Raw genomic sequence first — 25,702 nt, forward strand, 5'->3', positions numbered from 1 at the left:
CGGAGTCTGAGAGGAAGCCCAGGCTTCCCGACTGTCCATCTGTATCTCCCATCCCTGGGTCATGTTTTATACATGTGATGAAATTGCCCTTTATTTTGGCTAATAACACTTCTCCCACCATAGTCCTCCCCACCCACCCACCCCATTTACTTAAGGATTTTAAGCCTGTGCTTCGTTTTCCCTTTGTAATAGAGGCTGATGTTTCCTTCTTTGGGGTGTGAGGGGGAAGGGAAAAAGGGGGGGAGGCCCTGGGGGAGGGCCAACCTGTCCCTCAGGAGTCCTCTTACCTTTCGTGGACCCGGCCTCTTTCGTCCCCCAGAGTAACAGTCACGGTACAGTTTTTATTCAAGTCAAACTTTTCACTGTACAAATGATAGTCGGGAGTCACCCATCCGACCCAGACGCAGGAGGGGTCCTGTCCAGCAAAGATGCGAATTGCGTAGTAGCACTGCTGGGGAGAGACCACAGGGGGGCGTGAGTGACCCCCCCCCCGCCCCTGTTGTGGGGAGCGGGCTCAAGAGGCAGAAATTATGCAGCAGCCCCCCTTGATTCCCTTTTCTTAAAAAGCACACACTGTTCTGGGGGTGTACTGCACTGCACTCTGGACTGGGGGAAGAGTTGATGAGAGAATCTGGCTTCCTTATTTTTTCCTTTTCTGTTGTGCTTTAGCCTAAAAAAATCAGGCATCTAATATACCACCCTCTGCCCAGAAGATGCTGCTGCCGAGGCCAGGGGCAGCCACTCAGAATGGTCAGCACAGAACCCTAACCCTCTTCTGGGTACCAGAGCTGCTAGGGCGAGCCAGGCACATCTTTACCCTCAGAGAGAAGAGCGATGAAATTGCCCTGGGGGCCGGGGGTTAGAGAACTCAGGCTACACTTTGCAATTCTGCAGGAAGTCTAAGTTTTTTTAAGTCTTGAAAAAGATGCTACAAAAGAAAAAGCCCACAATGTGGCCAAATGTGCTTTGTGTGGTCATCAGACTCAATGACAGGCAGGGCTGAAAAATTACAGCCATTCTTGGTGGGCATTGTAACAACTTGTGAATTGTATCACTGTGTTATCATAACTACTAAAGCACTGAGGTAAGTGACTGCTTCATCATTTTCTTTATGAAACTGAGCACATTTATTCTTTTTTTCTATTTTGCTTCTATTTTTTTTTTTTTTTTAATTTTTACTGGAGTACAGTTGCTTTACAATATTGTGTTAGTTTCTACCGTACAGCAAAGTGAACCAGCCATACATATACATATATCCCCTCTTTTTTGGATTTCCTTCCCACTTAGGTCACCACAGAGCACTGAGTTCCCTGAGTAGAGTTCCCTGAGCTATACAGTAGGTTCTCATTAGTTATCTATTTTATACATAGTATCAGTAGTGCAAATGAAGTCCTTTTATGTGCAGTCTGTCCTACTTCTTGATTGGAGAAGGGTCAGCCAGACACACCTGTGCTGGCATCTTGGCACTGGCAGCTATGAATCATGTGACCTTGGACAAGTCACTTGTCCTCTCTGTGCCTCAGAGCGCATGATATTGTTCATCTCCTGGGGTTGCAGGAGAACTTAAGAGGGAAGGTGATACAACGTGCTCCGTGTAGTGCCCTGCACATAGTAAGTGTGTGACATGCCGCTGCAAGAATCATACTCTTGATAGTTAACCTACGAACGTGGGGTTGCAGGATAACGTTATAGAAGGGGTGACACGCATTTCTTCCAAAGCAATTTGTGTGTGTGTGTGTGTGTGTGTATGTGTGTTTTTTGGTCAGGTGCTAAAGAAGGATGAGAGAAAGAAAGGAATTCAGAAGCATTGCTTTCTGACCACTGTCTGGCCTGAAGAAAAAGAACCAAAGGCAGCCTCCATCTTCTGGGCTAGCTCCCTGCTCCTTTTTCTCATTTGACTGCTTTCAACATTATTCCTGGCACTGCTCAGAGAGACGGGAGAATTGATTCATAGCAGTTTACATAAAAGAGCAAACAAAAGGATTACATTAAGAATCCCCCCCTTTCTCCCCCAACTGATGTTCATTTCAATCAGAAAGGCAGTGCTGAGTCCCTGGTGGCAAATAGGCACCAATCACACAATGATGCCCAATTAGATGCTCCAGGTAGAGTTCTGTTTTGCACTGAATAACTGTTTTTCTTTCCCCCACTTGAGAAATGCCATAGATATGTTCTGGAAGCGTCAAGAAGGATATTAAAAGACAGAGTAATTGGCAATTAAAGAGGATCTCTAGACAGACCTTTGCTGTAGGGGGCATATTACCAGGCACAGCAAAGAATCAAATAATTAAAACCATAATTGAGCACATTTACTTACTGTTGTTGTATGAGAGAGTATTTCTTGCATCTGTTTCCTGGGGGGAAGAAATCCATGTTTTAGTTCTTCAGGTCTATAGAGAAGCCCACAAGTCTGACAGGCAACTGATCTACCTTTAATGACGAAGGCAGGTTTAAGAAGCTGGCTCTTTCCTATACATGAGTGAGCCTGACTGGTCCTGGGACTTGTTCATTTGCAACCTGATACCACCAGGCAGGGCTGTGACTTCCAACTCTTGTCTCTCAGCCCAGGTGTAAGTTAGAGCTAGGGGGAGGTTGGGAGACGCTAATAATGTAGGCAGGGATAACTTGGAATACATTATCCTGTTCTCTTAAGCAGCTTTGCTTGTTTAAAGCTTGGTAGATAGTAAAACTCTAGAGGAAACCCGGACCAGATATACATCAACAATAAAAAATAGACATTAAAGGGAAGAAAGATAGCAAGGAATATATTCCTTATCAGGAAGGAGGAAGTCACATTACTCATGAGTCACACAGCTACTGGGTTGGACACTGGCCATAGTTATGCAAAGAAGGCGGTATTTGCCTACAGAAGCTTCTAATTTCACACAAAGGCAACAACAATTGAACCCTCTCATGCACTTACATTCTTTTTACTCCAAAAGCATACGAATTATAGGTTGCAAGGAGGCTAGGGACTCAGACAACTTGGGAAGAGCAGAAACTCGTTCACTGGATGTGACCCAGTTAAGCTTGATTGGTCCCCTGATTATACACTGCACACACACACATGTGCACGGGCATGCACTCGTGTGCACACCCATCCTCATTTCTTCCTGACTGAAAGCAGAGGGAACCCTCCTCACAGGGCTCTAGTTGTGCCGAGGTAGAGTGAGCAGGAGACAGACAGAAAGCCGACTTTGCAACAGACACGCTGAGCACCTCTGAGAGCTGGAGGCTCCTCCCTCACCTTTTCTGGAAAGCGTCACTGTCCAGACACGGGCTGTGACTGAAGGAGGAGTGGCACTCGACCGGCACGCTCAGGCGGCAGTAGATCATGCTGGCACTGCTGTTCTGTGTGCCGAACGTCTTGTGGATCACCTTGAGGCACGGAGGGCTGTCCACGGTGCCATCGATCCTCACGACCTGGAAATGCCGTGGTCCTCACCTGACACAGCCTGACTCTGACCCACCCCTCCTCCCCTCACTGACTACTTACGTCAAGGCTTTATGCGAACTACTAAGGTTGTCATGAGTGATAACGAACCATTACACTCATCCTTACGTGGACCGTGCCCTATAAAATATCACAGATCTGCCTCTGGCTGGGGGAGTGAGGGATCTAAATTAGGGATCTAAAAATGCTCACTGGGTTTTCTGCAAGGTCAAGGATGCCAGGCAGGGGGGTAATGCAGTGTTGTATTCGCTGATGCTGACCTTTTAGGAAGGTGACAAGTGGCTGAAGGAGAAAATCTTTCCAGAGGTTTCCCCTGTCAGTGGGCATGAGAACATCTAAGGGAGAAGGCAGCAGAAAGCCCAAAGCTCAAGAAGAGACATCAGAGTTTCCTTAGGGGGCACTGTCTCCCACCCAGTGCCTTTCCCACCTTTACCAGAGTTGCAGCCTGAGCGCGGAAGCTCCTGGAGACTCCTCTACATACGGAGCAAATTCCCAGCTCCAGGGCACAAGCACTGCAGGGGGTGCACTGGAGGAAAGATCAAAACTGGATTTTTGAGGTGTGTGTGTGTGGCCGGGGGCTGAGGGGGGGTGGGAGGGAGGAGCAGAGAAAGTAAACAGGCTTACAATAATAATTTTGTTACAATCTGAGCATTTCTCCCTGCGTTCTAGAGAACACTTCCTATCCTGCGGTCCATGAGTACACTTGCATATTTTTGTGTGGTTTGTATATTTTTCTAAGTGGAGGTTCTCTAGATTCTATCAGTTGGCCAAAGGGGTTCACGACCTCCAAAAAGTTTATGAGCCAGCTTTCTAAAGTAATGGCCGGGTAGGAATCAGAGAAATTAAAGTCTCTACCATTTAAGAGTGTGGGGAAAAGCGGAGGGTGAAGAGTGGATACTTGCTGAATTCAAAGTGGGCAGTGAGTGAAGGGGACTTAACAGTCTGGGGGAACCAAGCCATTGAATCTAACGCTTCAGTGGAGCTGACTTGTCTGACATCCCATAGGCCCCCATCCCACCCCTACGCCATGAAAAAACCATGGTGGGGCTGGGTGATACAGAGGCAAGCAGATGTAGAACCAGAATCCGAATCAGGCTGCTTACAATCTTTGGCTTCTCTGCCTCTCTGCTCCCCCGACAAGGTGGGAGGCATCATAATCAACTACTACACCTCCACTTAAAAACCTGGAGAGGGTTCTGCAGGAATTAAACAAAGCCTAAAAGACATCGAGTTATGAGCAGAGGAGAACCAGGTTTGGAACACATCATCCTGAGCGCAGGTACTGAACTTTTTAAGGAAAACAACATTTAAGGTCTCTGGATACTGTATTGCTATAATACCGGTATAGGCATGTCTGGAGAAAACATTGTGGCCCAGAGGTTTGGGGATGGATCTGCAAGGTGCTTACCACTTGTAAGATGCCACTCAGCTGCCCCAACTAAGGCACCTGCAACGACGGCTCTGAGCGCCAGCGAGGAAGTGACCGGGGTAGGCGCAGCCAGGGCGTGGACTTAGGCAAGCACCACCTGGTGACAGGAGCACCAGCGGGAGTTCAGGGCCTTGGTCCCCCCTGGCCTGCCAGGGTCCCCGCAACGTGCAGCGTTACCTCTATCTGTGGATGATCCTTGGGCACGTTGACAAATGTTGGGAGGCGCTTGCTGAACCACACGGCCACGTCGCGGTTCATGTTGACAGCAAAAGGCTCAAAGCCCTCTTGGAGGCCGCACATGGTATAAAACTTGAATGTGCTGGCGTCCATCCCGAGATTCATGCGGCCGATCTGAGACAGGCCCAGAGAGCATATGGGCACAAAGCCTGCAGAATGGTGAGAGAGCCCGGTCAGCCCGCAGGACTGTCCTGGGAAGCTGGGAGGAAGCGGAACCTTTGTTTCCTTAACAGCTTTGAGTCTCAGCAGGAAAGACAGAAAGACGGGACAGCGTCCTTTTCTTTCTTCCTGGCACATAAACTCAACAACAGGAGGTCACATGGAGTTTACGGCTGTCCTTGGTATATGGGAAAGAAAAGTGAGTCCGGTTCAAAATGATTTGTTGAAAAAAACAATCATCTAGGTAAGATTCTTCTTAAGACATAAATAAATATCAGCTGGAAAAGTAAAACCAATAAGAGAAAAAGTGAAATTCTTTATCTATGCCTTAACTAAAATTGATTTTAGGCCCTGGGTAATTTTATTTTATTTTATTTATCTCTGGAGATGTTTTTGTTTTTTTTTTGAGGTACAGTTGATTTACAATATATTAGTTTCAGGTGTACAACATAGTGATTCAATATTTTAATAGATTGTACTCCATTTAAAGTTATTACAAAACAATGGCTATATTTCCCTGTGCTGTACAATAATATATCCTCGTTGCTTATCTCTTTGATACACAGTAGTTTGTGTCTCTTAATCCCATACCCCTAACTTGCCCCTCCCCACTTCCTTCTCCCTATTGGTTATCACTAGTTTGTTCTCAATATCTATGAGTCTGTTTCTGTTTTGTTATATACCTTCAATTGTTTTATTTTTTAGATTTCACATATAAGTGATAACATAGAGTATTTGTCTTACTCTGTCTGACTTATTCCACTAAGCATAATACTCTCTGGATCCACCCATGGTGTTGCAAATGGCAGATTTTCATTCTTTTTTATGGCTAAATAATATTCCATTGTATGTACACGTGTGTGTGTGTGTGTGTGTGTGTGTGTGTGTGTGTATAGACACATACCACATCATCTTTATCCATCCATCTGTTGATGGGCACTTAGCTTGCTTCCATATCTTAGGCCCTGCGTAATTTTAAATACTGCCCCCAAACAAAACAATGCCTAAAGAATGACTTGGTGTAAACTGCCCAACTTTTCTAGGTCTCAGCATCTTCTCCAGTGAAATGAGAGGTCTAACGGTTCATGTCATTTTGAGAGTACACGCCTAAGAAGTTTTGGATGCTAACACAATGACTCCGCTTGTTTACAAAATACAGTTTACAAACCGCACCCTCGCAGCCTTCTGCTGTAGTCCCCTCCTAAGCAGGAAAGCGAGATTTTCAAGCAGGAGACATAGACATCTCTGTTCACTCTTACAGTGACTGCCTCTCCAAGCTCTCTTCTGTATCCTCATCATATTATAACACTGCCATGCGGAACAGACCCAAGGCAGAAGTTCAGATTATTTGGTGTTCTTGTTTGTAGGCTATTTATGAATCATAATTGTGGACCAACAAATCAGCAGAACTGGGAAAGCACTAATTATCCCAGATCTGGGAAGATGGGCGGCAGGCAGCCGGAGGGCAGCTGAGGCTGCCAGGAGAGCTCAGAAAAGGAGGAAGGGCTCGGAGGCTGGTGGCTGAAGCAGGCCTTGGAGTCCCTACGAGGAAAACCGTGTCACTCCTAGGATGGCGGTGCTTATCTAAGGGGACATTTAAAGGTCTATTTTGGGAGAATTTATGTTCAACAGTAAGTCGCTCATAGAGACCAAGGCCAAAATGCACTCCTCCTAAAACCAGTGCTTATATACTATTATCTAAGCCACAAAGTTTCTATGTAAATAAGTCTCATAAGTGAAAGATAAATCCCTCCCAAGCTGAGCTGGTTGCTTTCAGAAACTATGAACTCATTTAGGACACTATTTAATACTATTTCTGAGTAAGAGAGCTCCAGTGAAATCCTAGCAATGACGGTGACGTATGTACAAAGAGCCTCCTCCCAGGACCACCGGGGGCTGGTGGTCCCACCACTCGGTAAGGCAGACGGTCTGGTCCATCAGACAAGCACAGGTTCATGCACCGTCCTGAGCACTGCTATGTTTCTGGCGTGCCATTCGAGACTGGGATAGATGAAACTATCCCCTTCTAGAGAAAGAGATTTTTATAAATGAGGAATCTTTGGAGATCTGATTCCAGTATGGACTAAGGACTGACTGTTGGCAAAACCTTTGGGTCCCTACTGGGCCAGCGGGCTCTGTTCTATGCTATGAGAAGACATGAGGGAAGGAAAAGAAACCATCCTGATCACCAGGAGCTTACAGAAGTGGGGACGACAAATAGAACGCACAAGAGTGAATGTTGTGTGGTAAGACATCCCCACCTGCAAGACAGTACTTGTTTTCAACCTGGAAAAGTACCACTATAGTAGTTTTATCTTGGAGACATGATTTTGAAGCATTCCATCCGTGATGTGAGCAGAGATAGGACATCTTAAGAAAGTCTCTCTTGGATGTGGAGAAAAGGCAACCCTCCTACACTGCTGGTGGGAATGTAAGTTGGTGCAGCCACTATGGAGAACAGTATGGAGGCTCCTCAAAAAACTAAAAATAGAGTTCCATATGATCCAGCAATTCCATGCCTGGGCATATATCCAGACAAAACTATAATTCAAAAAGATACATGCACCCCAGTGTTCAAAGCAGCACTATTTACAATAGCCAACACATGGAAGCAACCTAAATGCCCATCGACAGATGAATGGATAAAGAAGATGTGATACATATATACAATGGAATATTACTCAGCCATAAAAAAGAATGAAATAATGTCATTTGCAGCAAAACGGATGGACCTAGAGATTATCATAGGGAGTGAAGTCAGACAGAGAAAGACAAATACCATATGATACCACTTATATGTGGAATCTAAAATATGACATAAATGAACTTATTTAGGCAACAGAAACAGATTCACAGACATAGAGAACAGACTTGTGGTTGCCAAGGGGTGGGGTTGGGGAGGGATATTTGGGCGTTTGGGATTAGCAGATGCAAACCATTATATATAGAATGGATAAACATTCAGGGAACTATATCTGATATCCTGTGATAAAGCATAATGGAAAAGAATATGAAAAAGAATGTATATATCACTTTGCTATACAGCAGAAATTAACACAACATTGTAAATCAACTATACTTCAGTAAAATCAATAAAAAAAAATAAAGTCTCTCTTCCTCTTTCTTCTCCAATAACTTGAATGATGGGATAAGTAAGCAGCAGATTCAAAAACAATGGGGACTTCTGACTAACCCAGGTCATATCAATGACTTCCTAGTTATAGACCCCCTGACGATGCAAGATGCATGCAGAAAGGAAGAAAGGTCATATCTGCATGAGGCCTTTTTTCTAAGGAGCTTGGGCTCCTCATTGTTCCTAAGCCATCAGCAGAGGGGACAGTACTTTGCTGAAGATAAATCTGAAGGTTTGAGGCGCTAACAGACTTGACCAAGGTTGTAAGAAGGGCAAGTGACAAAATGGGAAAAGATCCCACACCCTCTGACTCACAGACCAGCTGACAGTCAGTGTGCAAGAGAGGGGGTGAAGGTAACAGGGGGTGAATGCCCCAGATTTAAACAGCAGTTATGTCCTAGGGCAGAGGGCTGTACGCATTACAGAGCAGAGCGCTGTCGCTCTGAGGCAGAAGCCATCTCTATGGGGGAGAGCTGAACACTGCCTGAAAACAGACTCTGAAACAAAAGTCGGGGATGTCAAAGCAACAGGAGGGAGTGTCAGGGAGCTCCTCGGGACTAAGTGGGCACAGCGGGGACAGCTCTGTACAACAGCAGACAAGAAGCTAAATCCCAGGCTTGAGCCAGAAAAGAGAAACTCCAGAAAGGACCGAGAGCAAAGCTACATCCTCATAAGGCACCAGCACTTTCTCCTGGGGAAGAATACTTGAAAACTGGATACATTTAATCAGCTCCCTCCACCTGGTGGAGAGACTCTGCTCCATTTCTACAACTTCTTTACTTGAGGAGTTACAACTTCATGTAACTTGATAACTCTGCTTGATAGACAGATAAGGGGAAACAATGATGATAAACCCTACCAGCTAATATTTATCAAGTACTTTCTAGGTGTCAGGCCCTGGGCTCAGCGCTCTACAGATTTAGCTCATTATTGTGCCCATTTTACAGATGAGGAAACCGAGGCCTAGCAAGTTGATAACTTGCTCAAGTTCTGTCTCTTGGTAAGTATGTGGAGCCAGCATGTGAACGAGGCTGCCCGAGAGCAGTCCAGAGCAAGAAATGGGGACTGAGGTCCGGATGACTGCTTTCTAATTCTTATCTCCAGTGACTGGCTTTGTGATGAACTCTTCCTTCACTTTTCAGATGATTTTCCTAAGTGTCGTGTAGTTGATTAGTTTGCCTCTAGATCAGGCAGCTGGAGACCTACAACCGCAAAGCACTCCAGGCCCCTTGGAGGAGAAGGGCTGCTTTCTTCAAGTGGCCACACGGCTCCCTGGAGTTGATCTGGATAAACAGATCCACTTGGTAAGGCCACCTGGCATTACTGTGAACAATGTCGTGCACACACAAGGATCTGCACTTTGCACACAACTCAATTAATCCCTAGCTTCAAATGAGACTGGAGAAGTAAGAAAACAGAAAAATAAAGGGGAAAAGCAATACTCCGTCCCTACCTGCAGCCTAGTAGAAGTAATTATGCTGACATCATTGAAGAGGTTTGAGGAGAAAATTTGCAAACGGCCTTACTTGGAACCTAGATGTGCATAGAATTCCTGTTCTAGGAAAGGTATGTCAAGAACACACGCATTTAAATCCTCCAGAGGACCCCAGGTTCTGATAAACTTTGAATCACAAGGCCTCATACGGCTTTGCGACTAGGAGGAGAGTCAGCCAGGAGGTCATCTTTTTATAATTCAGGAGCTTGGAAAGAAACCAATTATCAACACAATCCCAACCATGGATCCATTTTTAGGCCATGTCAAGCTGAAGAAAGACATGAGAGCAAATCACTCCCAGTAATGGAAAGACTCAGATCTTGGGGAGAGGTGGTTAAATGACTGCCCAGACCATTCCTGGGCTGTTTCTGAGAGTCTCAATCCAGCAGCTCATGTTTTACCCATTAATTTTAATTTTCTAAGACTCACAAAGATGGTGTTCGGGGACAGCACTGAGATGGTCACAAGGCTTGTAGAAAACACAGGAAACAAGAGGCCACGTCCCCCTGCCATAGCACCCATCCGGGGAGAGAATGACAGGGGAAGCTTGGGTCCCAGTGTGTCTGTGCGCACATGGCGGCGACACTGCCCGCAACGAAGTTTCATCTGCTGCCTACGGAAGAGCTGCCAGCAGAGCTGGGGGATGTGTTCAACCCTGACAGGCCAGGGGCAGGAAGAGCCTGGGAGGCTGCCCCTGCAGGAGCTGAAGCTGTAGCAAGGCAGGAGGTGCCCCAGGGGAGTGCCTGGTACAGGCAGAACAGGAGACCAGCTCTGAAGCCACTTCCAGACAGCATGTTCTGAGGTCTGGCACCATGTGCAGAACTTTCTCTTCCTTTCCTTTAAATGGGATAAAAGAGAACACTAATAGCAAAGGTTTCACCGTGGAAGCTTCTGAGCTTCCAGATACCTTTTGGTGATAACACTGTGAGCTGTGATGGTCCAGGCCAGGGAACAATGATTAGGAAAATTCTAATGAGGCCCATAAGAGTAGATCATCTATGATACAGGAGAGGATGAAGATGACAACTTATAAATAACCCAGAGGGAAAAAAGACCAGCCACGAATTGTAGTGCCTGTCCCCATTCCTTCCCCCAAAGGACTAAAAACTTCACACAGTGCAACTCCCTCTGGGGTAAATGGCCTGCATCAAGGCTGGGGTGCTGGTGACCAGAACACAAACATATAGGGGATTTTGCTTGATATGGGGCTAGAATGCACAAAATGTTTTATTTTCAACAGATGCTTTTCCTAACAGCTCAAGGCAAGAATTGCTGCCTCTTTCCACCTTATGCAGAGAATAGAGAGATGCTATATGGTGATTCTAGGCCTCCGGGTTATTGTCATCAAAGAAAAGCATGCAGACTGCCTTTCAACTGCCCTTCCTCTGACTCCTGAGCCATCACAGAACTGAAAGAGCCTCCCAATTATCTTGTCTCTGTGTGATTAAAGTGCGATACAATACTACAGTACAGTGTGTTAACACAGTACAGTACAATTCTATTATAAAACAGAGTGCTAATAATAGACTCAGTTATTCTGAAGGTTAAATCATGTCTCTGTACACAAAAGGTCTATGAGGCATCTCTTTCATTACAGCACAGATGATCTCTAAAAACGGAGTTCTAAAACATCCCTCTTCTTTATAGTATTCTTCTGCACAAACCCTAGGACAGCTCCCCATGTCATAGAGAGTGGAGTCCAAGGATGCTGGGCCCAGATTAGACAATAAATAAAGTTTTTTGAATAAAAAGACCAAGCCTTGATGTTTGAGGCTATAATCTGCACCTTCTTGTTCTTTCCACCTTCATCTTCTGTAAATTCCATACACAAATCTTCCAAAACGTATCATCACTCTTTCCTGCAGTTTCCTGATTCCACACTATTACTCGACTCACATCCCCTTTAGAAGAAGACCCTTCTCCTCAGAGGTAGACAGCTCATATTTTTTATTTAACCTTCAGTTCCAATCCCATTCTTATAGAATTTTCATCCTGCATTGGTCATTTGCCATTTTTAACCCACCGCTTCGCATTGGTAGTTACCTTTCCATATTTTCATCTTATTTATTTTTCCAACTAGAAAATGAACTCCTTAATTTTGCTACTATTTACATTTGTGTATACTTTAGACCACTGTTTTTCATACTTTAAAGTGCGTGGGAACCACTGGAGTGTCCTGTCTGAATGCAGTTTCTGAATCAGTAGGACAGGCATGGGGTCTGAGACTCTGCATTTATAACAACTGGACCACACTTTGAGTAGCAAGGCTTTAGACTTTACAGAATTCTTAGAACTCTGCACACAGACAAGATTCTTGTGTCCTCCTTATGTTGAGCCAAAGTCTCACAGACAAGTGACCTCCCCGAATCCACACTCAGGGGAGTCATAACAAGGTCTCTGGTCTTTGGACTCTTCCTACTCCAGGGAGCTACTTTCCTTGGGGATGAATCTGAATCTTCTAATTCTTCGTTTTCCTCCAGCCTCATGAAGAGAGCACTGCCTGTGATGGGTACTTGGTAAATATCTGTTTCCAAAGAACAGTGTCAGAGGATGCTCTTCTCCACTGCCCTCATGCCCCCTGACATGATTTCCCCCTCTTTGCCTCTGAACCAGTGCATAAACCATTCTTTCTGCTGGCAACATCTCTCCCAGTTGTTTCCAGAAACATATTTTTTCAAAACTTTGATTTTAAACCTTTTTAGAAGGCATTAAAATATGACCCCATCTGGCTTCAGTCATCCTGTCTTTCTAGGAAAATACGTTGACTTGCAACTTTTCTATTACCCCAAATATGTGGCTCTTAGAAAAATCTTTAAAGCTCTTTTAAGGTACAGCTGGATATGCATGTTGCAGATAATAGATGTCTGCAAAAAGTGTGAAAGTGATTTGTAAAGCTAAAACACATTGTAAATACAGAATATTTTATATGTATTAAAAATACATACTCATGTATTTCTGCTGCTCTTGCCTGTGCGGTTTTATCTTTTTTCACTTTCAGGGTGGGGAGGGAGGACTGTTTCTTTTTGTAAAGTCTCAGCAATTTAAAGCTACCAGGAACCCTAATCATTTACAGAAGGGGGAAATGAGGTAAAAAGACATTAAATAAAGTCAACCCGAGATGTCACAGGTGGGAAGGGCAGAGGCAGGACAGGAACCCAGGCCTCCTGACCCAGAGCAGCCTCTTTTCCTCTCGACCTCCCTGCCTCCTTCTCATCTGTACTGAAGCAGCAGAGAGTGGCAAAGCACCAAGCACAGGGGTGTGATCACAGTGGGTATTAAGTCACTGCCATAGAATTTTACAACTGAGAAGGATGTTGGCACTTATGCAGTCTATCATCCTGTTTTCTGGTACAGAGGAAGGAGGCAAAGCCCAGAGAAGTCAAGCCAAACCTGTCCGGGAGCCACGCAGTTTGTTAGGAGCGAGTCAGCTAACCCACAGTCCAGGGCTCCTTCTCCTGGTGCCAACAGCCTTGGTACCTAACGTAGCTCTGCAGATGGGAAGTAAGAAGCGCCCGTCGCTCCTTTGTGTAGCTGGAAGCGCTGCCCTGACTGCAGTCTGTTCACGGCCATTAACAAGTGCAACTGTGCTTGGGTTTCATAGCATGCTTGACTTTCAAAATAAATTCTATTTCATTCAAGGGAACAGCTAAGTCAGACTTCTGTGTTTCAGTGGTTCTTATCAAAGCATCAAGTTCAATTACACAGACATTCAGACTGACAATTCAATTCAGAATATGAGGATAATTCTTTAACTCACCAACTTTTCTCTCCTGCCAGGGATATTAGTCCACATGCAATTAGCATTTCCTTTGTGATACCGGGAAACGTGAGGTACCTTAACATGCCAAGGCACAGGGCAGGGGATTAGAGGAGAGCCCCTTGGTCAGTCTCTCGGCAAGTTCAGACTTACGTTTCCACTGCACACGTCAACTATCCCTATTATTTGTCTTGATCCTTCAAAAATGATAGGATAAGATCTCATCTTCCCCACCAGGGTTTCAAATCTGCAAAGGTCAGTGTGTCCTAAGTGAGGAGGTAGAAGATCTCACCCTGCTCCCTGGGTTTCCCTTCATCTCGTGGAGGTGGAAGGGGGGAAAGCTGGTGGATTTACCATCGTCAATCTCGTAGTCAGCAAAGGCAAGCTCAGAGCCTTTGCTGGTGATCAGCAACTCCCCATTCAGCGTGAAGATCATTGAAGCATCATCCAGGTTAATCATACATCCAACCACATCTCCTGGCTGCCAGGTCCGTCCAAAATACCCACTCCCTTGATGCCAACGCTGGCCCTAGAAAACAAGAGCGAGGGCTTAGAGAAATGGAGGTCCTAGCCTAGAGGGCCCTGTGCTACTGGAGAAATGACCCCATGAATAATTTCTCCTAATGGGCAGTGGTACCTTTTTTCTACAAGGCACTTTCCTTTCTACCAAGGACAACTCACAGGGAGAAGTGGTCCATCTACAGATGAATGAAACCAAGATATACAAGGCTCATCAGAAAAGGTGGCCTGAGTCTCCCAATACCTAGCCAGCTATGAAAACAAGCCAAACTGCCTCTAAGACAAGGTGGTAAGATTTTCCCTCATACTGGCTGCACAGTGTTCTGTGAGCCTCCCCTGCAGAGGGGAACATGGGCTCAGAGGCACGGCAGATACGGAGGTGACTACGGAAGGGACAAGAGCATGCAGCCCTCCCCTTCTCCCGAGGAAAGAGCGAAGGGACAAACACTAAGTGATGATCGTTCTATGGTCTCCATCAGCCAGTGTGGTGGCTCCTCCCTTTTGAAGCCAGAGATCCAGATACTCAGCACTTTTCACTTCCGGGGAAATATGTGAAGCAGAAAAACCCAGACTGAGGACATGTGGACACCAGCCAGAACTCACCCTGCTGCCTTCAAACACAAAGGCTTGGTCATCGGCCCCCAGCTCAACGTCAGGCCGACAGCCTGGCCTGGCCCAGCCGACACGCATGTCTCCTCCGGTCACCACCTCAAACTCAAAATACCACTTTCCAGATCTCACTGCATAAGAGCGCTCTACCCGGAAAAAACGGATCTTGTCTATGCTGACTTTCTCCACAGCTGGGTCAGCTATCGAGAAGAAAAGAGAGTAGAGGGTGCAGGAGGGAGAGAGAGAACATAGGTTTAATATTTAGAGAGCATTCCTCAAAAGACTTTCAACAACAAAGGCTGATGACAGATCTCCTACTAGCCAATACAGCATTCTGTTCATAATATAATCTTCACTATCATCATCATATCATAATAACAATACAAGCTACCATTCAGTGAGTGATTGCTTTGCAGTAGAAACTAAATCTCAGTTTTTCCTCACAATAATCCCATGAAATCAGTATTATTGTCTTCCTCTTACCAATGAAGAAATTGAGGCTCAGAGAGTTTCACCTCTTCAAGGTCTTAGAGCCCATAAACCAAGGAGAGCAAAGATTTGAACCCAGGTCTGTCTTCCTCCAAATCCATCCCCTTAACCATGTTTTACTGCCCCACTAGCCTATGGTATCCCCTGGGGTACGAGATGGCAGTGACATGTTAAATAATCATAAGCTGGTGATTTTAATCAGTGCTAGAATTCAATTTAGAGATGGCATTACCTGGCCCCAAAGTAAGCTGATAGTCACATGTTTGGAAAACAAGAGAAATAAAGGTAACTTGGTTTTGTGACCAAATATCCTGAAAAGCTCAGCAGTGCTGGAGGATAACTTATTCCCTGTGGGATTATGTCATAGACGTGCTCGTTACAGAAACATCTGTCAATGGGACACTGCTTTATTATCAACATGGTCCCTCCTCCCTCCCCCCCACTTCTAAAATACACCATTGAGTTTAGCACTCTTTAGCACCACCAGCATTTCTAATAGTGCAAGTTAGACCTGTTGAAAGCTAGCATTCCGCCAGAAGAAGACCTGTTTAGTAAGCTGGGGCCAGAGTGAACAATCTCCACTGATTACCTAGTTCTTGGTCTGATGGCTCAATGTTATAGCCATAACCAACAAAAGTCCGAACAGCTTCACGAAGGCTGTCCCTGTTTGACTTCTTGGTACGCTCATCCAATAATGCATATGGCACCAGACGGGGATTTCTTTTGTTCTTTAAATCCTATGTGAAGCCAGAGAAAAGAGATGCTGAGAAAATGCATTATCATCTTTACAAAGAGCTTGTCCCACTCACATACTCCCAGCGACAGTCCTGGCTTCCTCGGGTGAACCTGCTAGCTCTTCTCCCAGTGCCTTGATATTTACCAATGTACATATTTGCCGCTTCAAGATTAAATGAGTATAAATGGAAAATTTGTACTAACATTGAAAACTAGCAGTAAAAAAACCCATTTCAATAATGCCAGCCTGTGAATAAAATGAAGTGTCATGAAATTGGTTAGAAACCTCCATTCCCAAGGCAAGGCAGATGGGGGTTTGTGTAACTATTCCCTTATGAAAGATCATGCCATGATTCAAACAGTTATGGCCTCCTCACAACAGATTCTATTTTTTTTTAAAATTTATTTATTTATTTTTGGCTGCATTGGGTCTTCGTTGCTGCGCACAGGCTTTCTCTAGTTGCGGTGAGCGGGGGCTACTCTTCGTTGCGCTGTGCGGGCTTCTCATTGCGGTGGCTTCTCTTGTTGTGGAGCACGGGCTCTAGGCATGCAGGCTTCAGTAGTTGTGGCACGTGGGCTCAGTAGTTGTGGCTCGCAGGCTCTAGAGCACAGGCTTGGTAGTTGTGGCGCACGGGCTTAGTTGCTCTGCGGCACGTGGGATCTTCCCGGACCAGGGCTCGAACCTGTTTCCCCTGCATTGGCAGGCGGATTCTTAACTACTGAGCCACCAGGGAAGCCTCAACAGTTCTTAATAGACATCTCTGCTCACAGAGAAACATCTGAAAAGGTGGCAGAGCCACAGTGGGGCCATTTCATGGTAGTAGGCACATATTTGTATTACAGTCCTCCTCGGTTCCTTAACGGGGACTAAGAAGACAATAGTGACAACAGCAGTGACAAGTCATCATAACCTCACATGCTGTTTTGAACCCCCAACTCCCTTCCCTGCCACAGTTTCCGTAGTTGTGGTCTTCTTGGTTCCAGAAGCGCGCAGGTTTGGAGGCTCAGGAATGAATGAACACGTGTGCACACAGCTATCCTTGAACTTCCCTGATACTGAGCCCGGTACTTACTGAGATGAGGGGGGCATTTCAGAGTGAGAGGTGTACCAGATGATTTGGGCCGAACCCCGGTTCTAAACTCCACTTAACTCCTTGCTGGGCTCTCAGGCTGCCTCTGGATAAACTAAGAACCCTGCCCAAGAATCTTGGCCCTGTGGACTGAAGTTAAGGGGGCACAGGCTTCTCGGTGGGCTAGTCTGCCTCTCTCCTGGGCTAGCTTCCCCTCCTTTTCCCCTTCAGTGGTAGATACTTGGGACCATCCCAGAAATACTGCTGAGCTGTGACGTTGATTTATGTGAGCCTTACCTTGGCCTTGGAGAGTGCATGAAAGCTCAGCACTCCGTGAGGCGAGCAACAAGACGGGGAATGAGAGAAGATGCAGCCAGCGGCCATATACACAGGGCAACATGATCACAAGTGAACCAGACTAACAAAGAAAAGGTAAGCCTATCCATTGCTGAAAAACTGGAATTATGCCTGGAGTTAATATCAATGTGACCATTACAAATTCCATCCAGTCCCATGACTCTATAAATAATGAATGTGCTGAGGCATGAGGAACAGAGTGCAAGGGCAACCTCCACCTTCCAATCTAATACCCACCAAAGCAAAATGGCATTTTAATGCATGATCACATCTCCTGGCTCCTCCAGCAGGCCTGACCCAGCACTTCTCACCTGTTGAATGCCATAGGTCCATCCTTGTCTTATTCTGTCTTTTGCCCAAACATTGTGTGCATTTTCTGCAAGCTTATCCACTAAAATTTCTTGAGGAGGTAACAGCTTCACATCAGACAAATCCAAAGGGGCTGGCTTATAGCCATTGGACATCATGTAGCTACAAGTAAATGGAAAATATATATTTTGAACAGAACTGTACGACTCCCCCATTCCTGATTTTAGACCAATAGCACAGGGTCAGAACACTAGGAAAATAAGGCTACAGTCACAGATTCTATCTTTGGCAGTTCAGCTCTATCTCAAGTCTTTAGAAGAAGACCCTCATCCACCATCTTTTTGCCAACGCATGTCACAGATTAGGGCGACTGTTGGAGAAAGTGGATGGTCTGTGCAAATCCACCCTTATTCCTAAGAAAACTACTCTGCCCTACAAACGATGGGCACATTCAGTGTAATGTAACATCACCTGAAGCTCCTTGGTCTCGCTTCAAAAGCACAAAAGGTTATGACCACATTGGCAAGGACAGGACCTTGAGCCAAACGGTTTCTTACAAATCAGCAAAGAATGATCACTCAGTCTTAGAACACTAAACCTTCATTTTGAGAATTTTAAAAAATCATTACATTAGAGAGTTTGTGAGCTTGAAGTGATCTTCATGGTTTGCTGTCCAGTCCAGGAGTCACAAATGTCTGTAATTCGATAGATAATTTGATAGATAACATGAAGACGGGAAAAGCTCAGTGTGAGTGCAGGTAGACGCATCGTGTGAGTGGAGAGGAGCAGGGCCCTGTGTGGAGTGACTCACAGGACAGTAACTGACCACAGTCACGTGGGAATGTGAGTCCAGAGGCATCCAGGGCCCCAAGGCCACGGACTGCCCAGATCAGGGCCAGAGCCTAAATGTGATGACTTGCAGACCAGCGCTACTCGACCCAAGAACCTGTGAGCAGCGCGAGACACAAGGTCAACTGTAGGCATGATATCGCCCCTCATCCACCTTCTAGGGATGCCTGACTTTGGGCAGAGTCAACATGTGTTGTTCGCTGAGCACTGCCCCCAGCCACCCCTCAGCTGCTGCCTCTCAGATGAGCTGCCCTTGGCACCAGGAGCTGCCTCTGAGAATGGCGCTTGGCAGCTTGGGAGTTTCACAGGGAGGAAGGGGAAGATAAGCATTTGATTAAGGGCTGGCACTGCCTTGGCTCATAAGTCATTACGACACCTGGGTGTGAATGCGTGCGCACCCGAGGCTGGCACATGTGCGGGTGAGCAAGTGAGCCAGGGGATGTGCCCGTGGGCTCGCATGTGAATGTGTGCGAACGCATGGCTCGGTGAATGTACAGACGAGAGGGAGAGGACACGTGCAGACTTAGGGGCCAAATTAAATCTTGGCAGTGACACACATTTCCACAAGGGACTTACAAGGTTGGCCCAGTGACAGAGGACTGAATCTTTGCTGTGGCTACCGGCGATGTTCAAGCTCCCGTGCCAACCGCTATTCTTATAGACCAACACAGCGTATCCATCTGAGTGCCACATCTCCTGGCTCAAAACTAACGATAGTAGATAGTAGTGTAGGTCCAGGCAGAAGCACTGGATATACTCTACTTCAGCCGGCTTCCGTCTGGGGGTTTCAGGGCAGTCTAGGTACCTGGTGGAGACATCCTGAGCGGGCGCTAGAAGTATCTGGGGCCGTCACCTGCCTCTGTGCATGGGCCTCCTGTCCTCCCAGTTTAAAAATTCAGACTGAAGCATTAAAGTCTCTGACCATTAAATGATCACCTACTTTTTCGGCAATTTGACCTTCTTGAGATCCTCCTCAGCAGCTGGGTTGACATGAGCGATGTGGCACCCCAGGGCCAGGAGGGTTCTGTGACGTAACGGAGAGAGAAAACAAGAGTCAACTGCAAGGTGAAGGACAGTGGGAACCCTAACCTGTGTCTGAAGTGATAAAAACAGACAATATTCATTCACTTAGACCAGAGGTTGCCAAACTTTCTGTAAAGGGCGAGATAGGAAACGTTTCAGGCTCTGTGGTCCTTATGTCTCTGCTATAACTACTCACCTCTGCCATTACAGAGCGAAAACAGCCATAGAAAATACACAAACTGATGAGCTTGGCTTTGTTACAATAAACTTTTTTACCAAAATAGGTGGCTGGTTTGATTGGCCCGTGGACCTTAGTTTGCCAACTCGTGATTTAGATGGTAGCAAGAATGCAACAAAAAGTTCGTTAATAGTCCCTTTGGGAGACATTTTCTAGTTTACAAATTTGCCTTAGGATTGTATCCTGCTTCTCTGATTCCGGAGGACAGATAGGATCCTAATAGCAAACCCAGAGGTCAGCAAGTATTTCCCACGTGCTCTCTGTACGAAGTGTCTTGAGCTGGGTTGGACACCATGAGGTACCAAAGCCACGTCCTCAAGAAGGGTCGGTGTGATGGAAGACATCACATACAGGGAATCTATGAGACAAAGCAACCTGACAGAGCATCACTGTGCCAGCAAAACCACAGCGTTAAAAAGTTCTGCACCAACTGTCAGACAGAGAAATACAATGCAGAGAAGCACGGGTAACAAGCACAAAGGGAATTCGAGAAGGGAGATATAAAATGGGGCTAAAAAAATGAAGATCTGAATCAGGGTTTAAACCACACGTGGGATCACAGAGAAGCTAAAAGTCACTTTTAAATTGAATTTTTGTGAATTAAACCATGTTTTCCTATTCACTTTTAGAAATGCTTTACCTTTTTTCTTTTTTAAAAAATATTTATCATCTCATTTAACCATTAGAACAATTATATAGAGATAAGAACTATTACTATCTTCATTTTGTAGATGAGAAAATGGAGACTTAGAGAGGTTAAGCTGTCCAATTTCAGTATGACCTAGAACCTACTATATATCTTATCTTCTTTCCTTGATTATACATGAACTAAAAGAGGCACTTGGTCCTTTGATTCTAAGTTTCTCTTCTTTTTTTTCTGCCTACCTTTTCCCTGTCCCTGGCAAATAGCAAATGGTCTCTAAAGAACTATATATGCTAAATAACAATAGTAGATGTGTTATTCACTATGCTGAATCCTTTCGTGGCATGAATAATCCCCATCCTCGCTAATTTGTCAGAATGCATCATGCTTTCGAGAGACAACAGGTTTGTAGTTTAGTTATAAGGCATTAAATCATCCACTCACTGTTTAGTCCAAATTCAATTCAATTAAACACTCACTTTAAGGTTTCAGTTGACATTTGTAGGTTATAATTCTTCTCAGTTTCAGGCAGCTTTGAAAACTCGACAAGGCAGGGGTGTTGTCTTTTATTGTCATCCCGTATCTAGGTGACAACATAAGAAAGAATATAATTTAAGTTTTGACAACTGGCACTGCCTTGGGAAATAGAAAAGGACACGCTTTGAAACATGGCCCAGGCAATTCATATCAGGCAAGACAAAGACAGCTATTTGCTGATGGGCAGATAGACGATCTTCTCTCTAATAAATGATACACGCCGTCCCCAGGCTGCCAGTGGCTTGTGTTCTGTGGATCGCTTCTAGTCAAGCGTCTGCATTCAGAACATACATTCCCAGAGAAGCTACTTTGTGTGTGGTAGCCATGCTCCTGCCGGTCCAAAACTCATGGAACCACAGTGCCACCGCAGGGTAGCATTCTTCAGAACATAAAGGACTACAGAATTGGGGCCAGCACCGTCCCATAGAAGCACAAAGTGAGCCACCAATGTGAACCACATTTGTAATTTCAAATTTCCTAGTAGCCATAGGAGAAGAGCAAGAAAACAAAAAACAAAACAAAACAAAAAAACCCAAAAAAACCAGGTGAAATGCATTTTAATAATGTATTTTACTTAACCCAATACACCTGGAACCTTACCATTTTAACAAGTAATTAATAAAAGATTATTTCTGAGCTACTTTATATTAGTTTTTCATAGAAAGTCTTGAAAATCCAATGTGTATTTTACACTTACAGCACATCTCAACTCACACTAGTCACATTTTAAGTGCTCAGTAGCCACATGTGGCCCATAGCTATTGTATCGGACGGTGTAGATCCAGACATTAACTAATTCATTCATTCATTCCACAAACATTTGTTGAATGTCTACCATGTGGTGGGCAGTGAGCTAGACCTTAGGAGTTCAGTGGTGAGCTGGGGTAGCCCCAGCCCCACGAAGGATACAGTCTGATGGAGTAGTAATACAATCATCATAGAAATAAATTTACAATTGCAATTGTAATTCGTTCTCAAAGGAGAGGTTTGTGGTGTTAAAAGAGCATACAGCAAAGAGGTGGTCATATATAAGGAGAATATTTATGGGAGCTATATCAATATATAAGTGCTAGAATGCAGGGACACTTTCAGTAACTAAGCTGGAATGTGCATAATCTGAGAGTGTCAGGGTTGTAGGGAGCTTCAGAATCACAGATCCTTCTGCCTTCAGACACGACCTTACACAAGTCACAGAACAAAGTCAATTTACATCCTCTTTGAAAAATGTTTTCTAGTGAAAGAGATTCCTTAACCTCCTTTGCGTGTCCATGAATCTTAGTGATGCATCTGAAAACCACACTAAACAAATTCTGCTTCACAACAATGAATCAGCCTCTTTTCACTAGCCATGCACAGAGAACAGCTTTTTCTGAAGAGAAAGGGAGATGTGAGGCTCTGAAGGAGGAGCTAAGGGTTGACCACATTCGATATTCCCTGAAGAAAAAGACCAGCATCTGGGAGTAAGAAGGCGACAGGCTCCTGGGTCTGTCTGTGCAGAGCTGGTCTCCCCAGCACTCCTGACTGCAGTTCAACAAACTCCCAAGCAAGGCTGCTGTACTCAGTGAGAGCTGGATGGGAGTCAGTAAGAACCAGTGGGTTTGGGCTCGTGAGGTTTGTTTCTCATTTGAGTCTTTGAAGAACACTTCCAGGTAACAAGGCAACCTAACCCTCCACCCTGGCCCAGCCACTCAAACACATACCTTGCCAAAAGTCCAGCCAAGCTCTATTTTATTCATTCCCCAAAGCTCGTGGATGTTTTCAGCCAGCCTGTCTCGGATCTTCTCTAGGTGAGGTGGTAAAACAACCTAAAAGGAAAAGGAATAAGTGAGAAGTCAGAACTGCAAGAATCAACTGTATTGAAATCTGTCATAAAATCTAGACAGATCATGTGCCCCAGTTGAATTCTCTACACATCACCCAGGAGGGGCTACTTCTAGAGATTCCTTCCTCTCTTGGCTGCCCCTGGACCGTATCTCCCCTTCCTCTATGCTCTCTCCTTGGGAGATCTCATCCACCTGTAGATGGCCACTCTTGACCATCCAGTCTCCAGCCATGGTCTCTCCTGAAGTTCAGACCTACTATTCCAACTACCTGCAGGATTTTCCCACCAAAGTGAACTCAGCATGTTATTCAAAGCTGAATTCATTGTTTTTCCTTCAAAACCTTTTTCTTGTCTTATTTGTATTTTCTCTTTTCGTTGAATGGCCCCACCATAAAGTCATCTTAGTGTCTTTTCTCTTGGCATTACATCCCCCACCAACAACACCTAATCAGTCACAGAATCCAACATGTTTATTTCCTAATCATCTTTCTGAAGGTTCCCCTCCTCTACATCACTCAACCCCATTATTTTCTACCTGGACCATGGCAAGAGCTTTACAACTGGTCTCCCCAACTCCCTGCCAATCTATTCTTCACACTGTGGCCAGAGTGATGAGCCCATGACAACACAACCACATCAAAACACTCTCCTCCTGAGCACCTCCAAGTGCCCCTTGACGCTCCCAAGACACAGACTAGATGTATTAACCAAGCATAGAGTGCCATTCTTCAGTCCTCTCGTCACGGTCCTCCCAAACACATTGTTTCAAAGCTCCTGAAATTCTCCCCAAAGGTCACACTGTCGCTCAGTTCTGTGCCCTTGCACACGCAACCTTAATTCTTATTAGTAATCCCCATGATACACATAATATGTATACCCCCCACCCCCATGCCACATGGCAAATGACAAAGACCTTCTCCTTGGACCAAGCTCTAGATGGGTGCTTCTGAGCCATTTCTGACTAGGCTCGATCCTTGGGCCTTGTCCTCAAGATCCCAGTTTTAGCTAGAATCTTGCTAAATCAGTTTAGTGACAATCCACACCCTTGATATGTGATCACCCTGTATGTCTGATCAAACTTGTTCATCCCCCATCCTCCCCCAGGTGATATCGGATCTATCTGACCTGCCCTCAGCAAGAATCCTGTTAGATCAGTTTAGCAAGAATCCATCCCAAGCCCTGATGTTCCTCTTAGTAATTTTCCATCACTGACACGTCCACCCCACCCCCACCCCAAACCTGCTCCTTGGCTGTAAATCCCCAGTTGTTTGTGTTGTATTCAGAACTGACCCCAGCTCTATAGTGGAGTTCCTTTTCCCCTACTGCAATAACTTCTAAGCAAAAATCTGTCTTTACCTCTTTAACTGCTGTCCAGCTCTGGTCTTAATACAAATTCCCTCAGTATTTATCCTTCTGGAGTTAGCTCAAATGCCTCACTACCTTTTGGAGGTCTTCCCCAGGTACCTTCAGGGAAAGTTTCTCTGTGTTTTCATGGTACCTTGCTCATGTCTCTCCACAAAGTTCACAAAATGGGGACTCAAATTTCTCTTTTTTCCCCCTCTTTCTTTAATTTACTACTACTACAATTATAACAATAAACAATGAATTATTACCATTTTCATTTATTAGTTGATAGCTCCTAAGAAATGGGAAATTTCATATAAAAATCTAGATTTCTAATTTCCCTTGACTAGTTGAAAGATTGCTAACATTGGCCCCACACTTTTGCCTGGCAATTAGTCAGCTGGGGCTAAGAAATGGCTCCCTGCTTTAGGAGGGCCTGCACACTTGACCTGTTTCCCTTCTGTATCACCTCCCTGGCTCCTACAATCCTAGCTCTATTATAATGATTATTAGTGTTTCCACTACTTACAAAAATCCCAATTATTTTCAAGGAGGGGAGCTCATGGAAAAAATGTATATATATATTTTTTTTGTAGAAAAAGTACATCAAGTCAGTGATGTATAAGGAGACCACAGAGAAAAGTAGCAATAAAATATTTTAACTATGTGTCATAACCACTATTGGCCTTTCAACTAAAGACACTCTTTTAAAAAAAACCAACTTATTATTGAAAAGTCAAAGTTAAGTGGCATAATGTTTTGATAAGGAGCAAAGTGGGGAAAATTATTAGCAAACAAATGACAACTGTATTTGAGTTTTACTGGTTAACTAATATAATCTGTTTAAATTAATCACAGCCTGAAGGGGGATTTCCATGTGAAGAAACCACTTGCTCCAGCAAAAGGGGGAAATGTGGAAAGAAGCCTCCACAAACAATCCTACATCATAATTTCAGTGACCTCAACTGGTGACTAGATGGGATAGAGTAACGTTGGCTTGGTAACTGCCTCCTGGGTGTCTGGGGCCTGAGACTGACGTCCCCAGGGAAGGCTGCTAGGAGCTGGGCTCCTCCCCCGCAGCACTCAGCAAGGGCCTGGGGGTGCTTCAAGCACTGGACACAGGTAGCACTGAAGGGCAGGGATCTAGTCAACAATACTTCATCTGCAAACTGGTTAATGTGCCCCAAGCAGGATGGAGTTGACTGCGTATCTTGTATTTAACTTCTCTTTAGACAATAATTTCACAGACTGATAGATTCTAAAAAATTACAAAGTCTAATTCAAGATAATAAATTGCACCTTTCCAATGAGAACTTTCTTATTATTTGATTCCCAGCAACACTTCCCTCATTCCAGGGTCTATACAAATTCAGCTTTGGGTCCAGACATCAAAGTTCATCTGGCTCGTTGATTTATCTCCACTCTTTGATTTTCAAATCTTCTATTCTGTATGTTTAGAAACTCTTCTCACTCTGGTCCAGCCCTCCTTTCCTC

The 25,702-nt window shown here is 44.9% G+C and overlaps 1 protein-coding gene across 6 annotated transcripts in view; it reads right to left on the reverse strand.

The window, feature by feature from the left end:
- Positions 1–25,702, reverse strand: part of RYR3 (ryanodine receptor 3) — a 551,623-nt gene that overhangs the window by 194,776 nt on the left and 331,145 nt on the right. For 5 of the 6 annotated variants that reach the window (XM_082384900.1, XM_082384898.1, XM_082384897.1 and 2 more), the window contains 11 exons: positions 22,743–22,847; positions 20,985–21,088; positions 19,542–19,625; positions 17,755–17,914; positions 15,871–16,018; positions 14,787–14,992; positions 14,019–14,193; positions 5,061–5,269; positions 3,248–3,423; positions 2,318–2,354; positions 288–451 (listed from right to left, as the gene is read on the reverse strand). In XM_082384900.1, coding sequence (XP_082241026.1) covers positions 288–451; positions 2,318–2,354; positions 3,248–3,423; positions 5,061–5,269; positions 14,019–14,193; positions 14,787–14,992; positions 15,871–16,018; positions 17,755–17,914; positions 19,542–19,625; positions 20,985–21,088; positions 22,743–22,847 — 1,568 coding nt within the window. The remainder of the gene's footprint in view (positions 1–287; positions 452–2,317; positions 2,355–3,247; positions 3,424–5,060; positions 5,270–14,018; positions 14,194–14,786; positions 14,993–15,870; positions 16,019–17,754; positions 17,915–19,541; positions 19,626–20,984; positions 21,089–22,742; positions 22,848–25,702) is intronic. The other variant, XM_082384899.1, reaches the window with a different exon arrangement.

The sequence above is a fragment of the Balaenoptera borealis genome (genome assembly GCF_965194805.1).
Source record: "Balaenoptera borealis genome assembly, chromosome: 3".
Taxonomy (NCBI): Eukaryota; Metazoa; Chordata; class Mammalia; order Artiodactyla; family Balaenopteridae; genus Balaenoptera; species Balaenoptera borealis.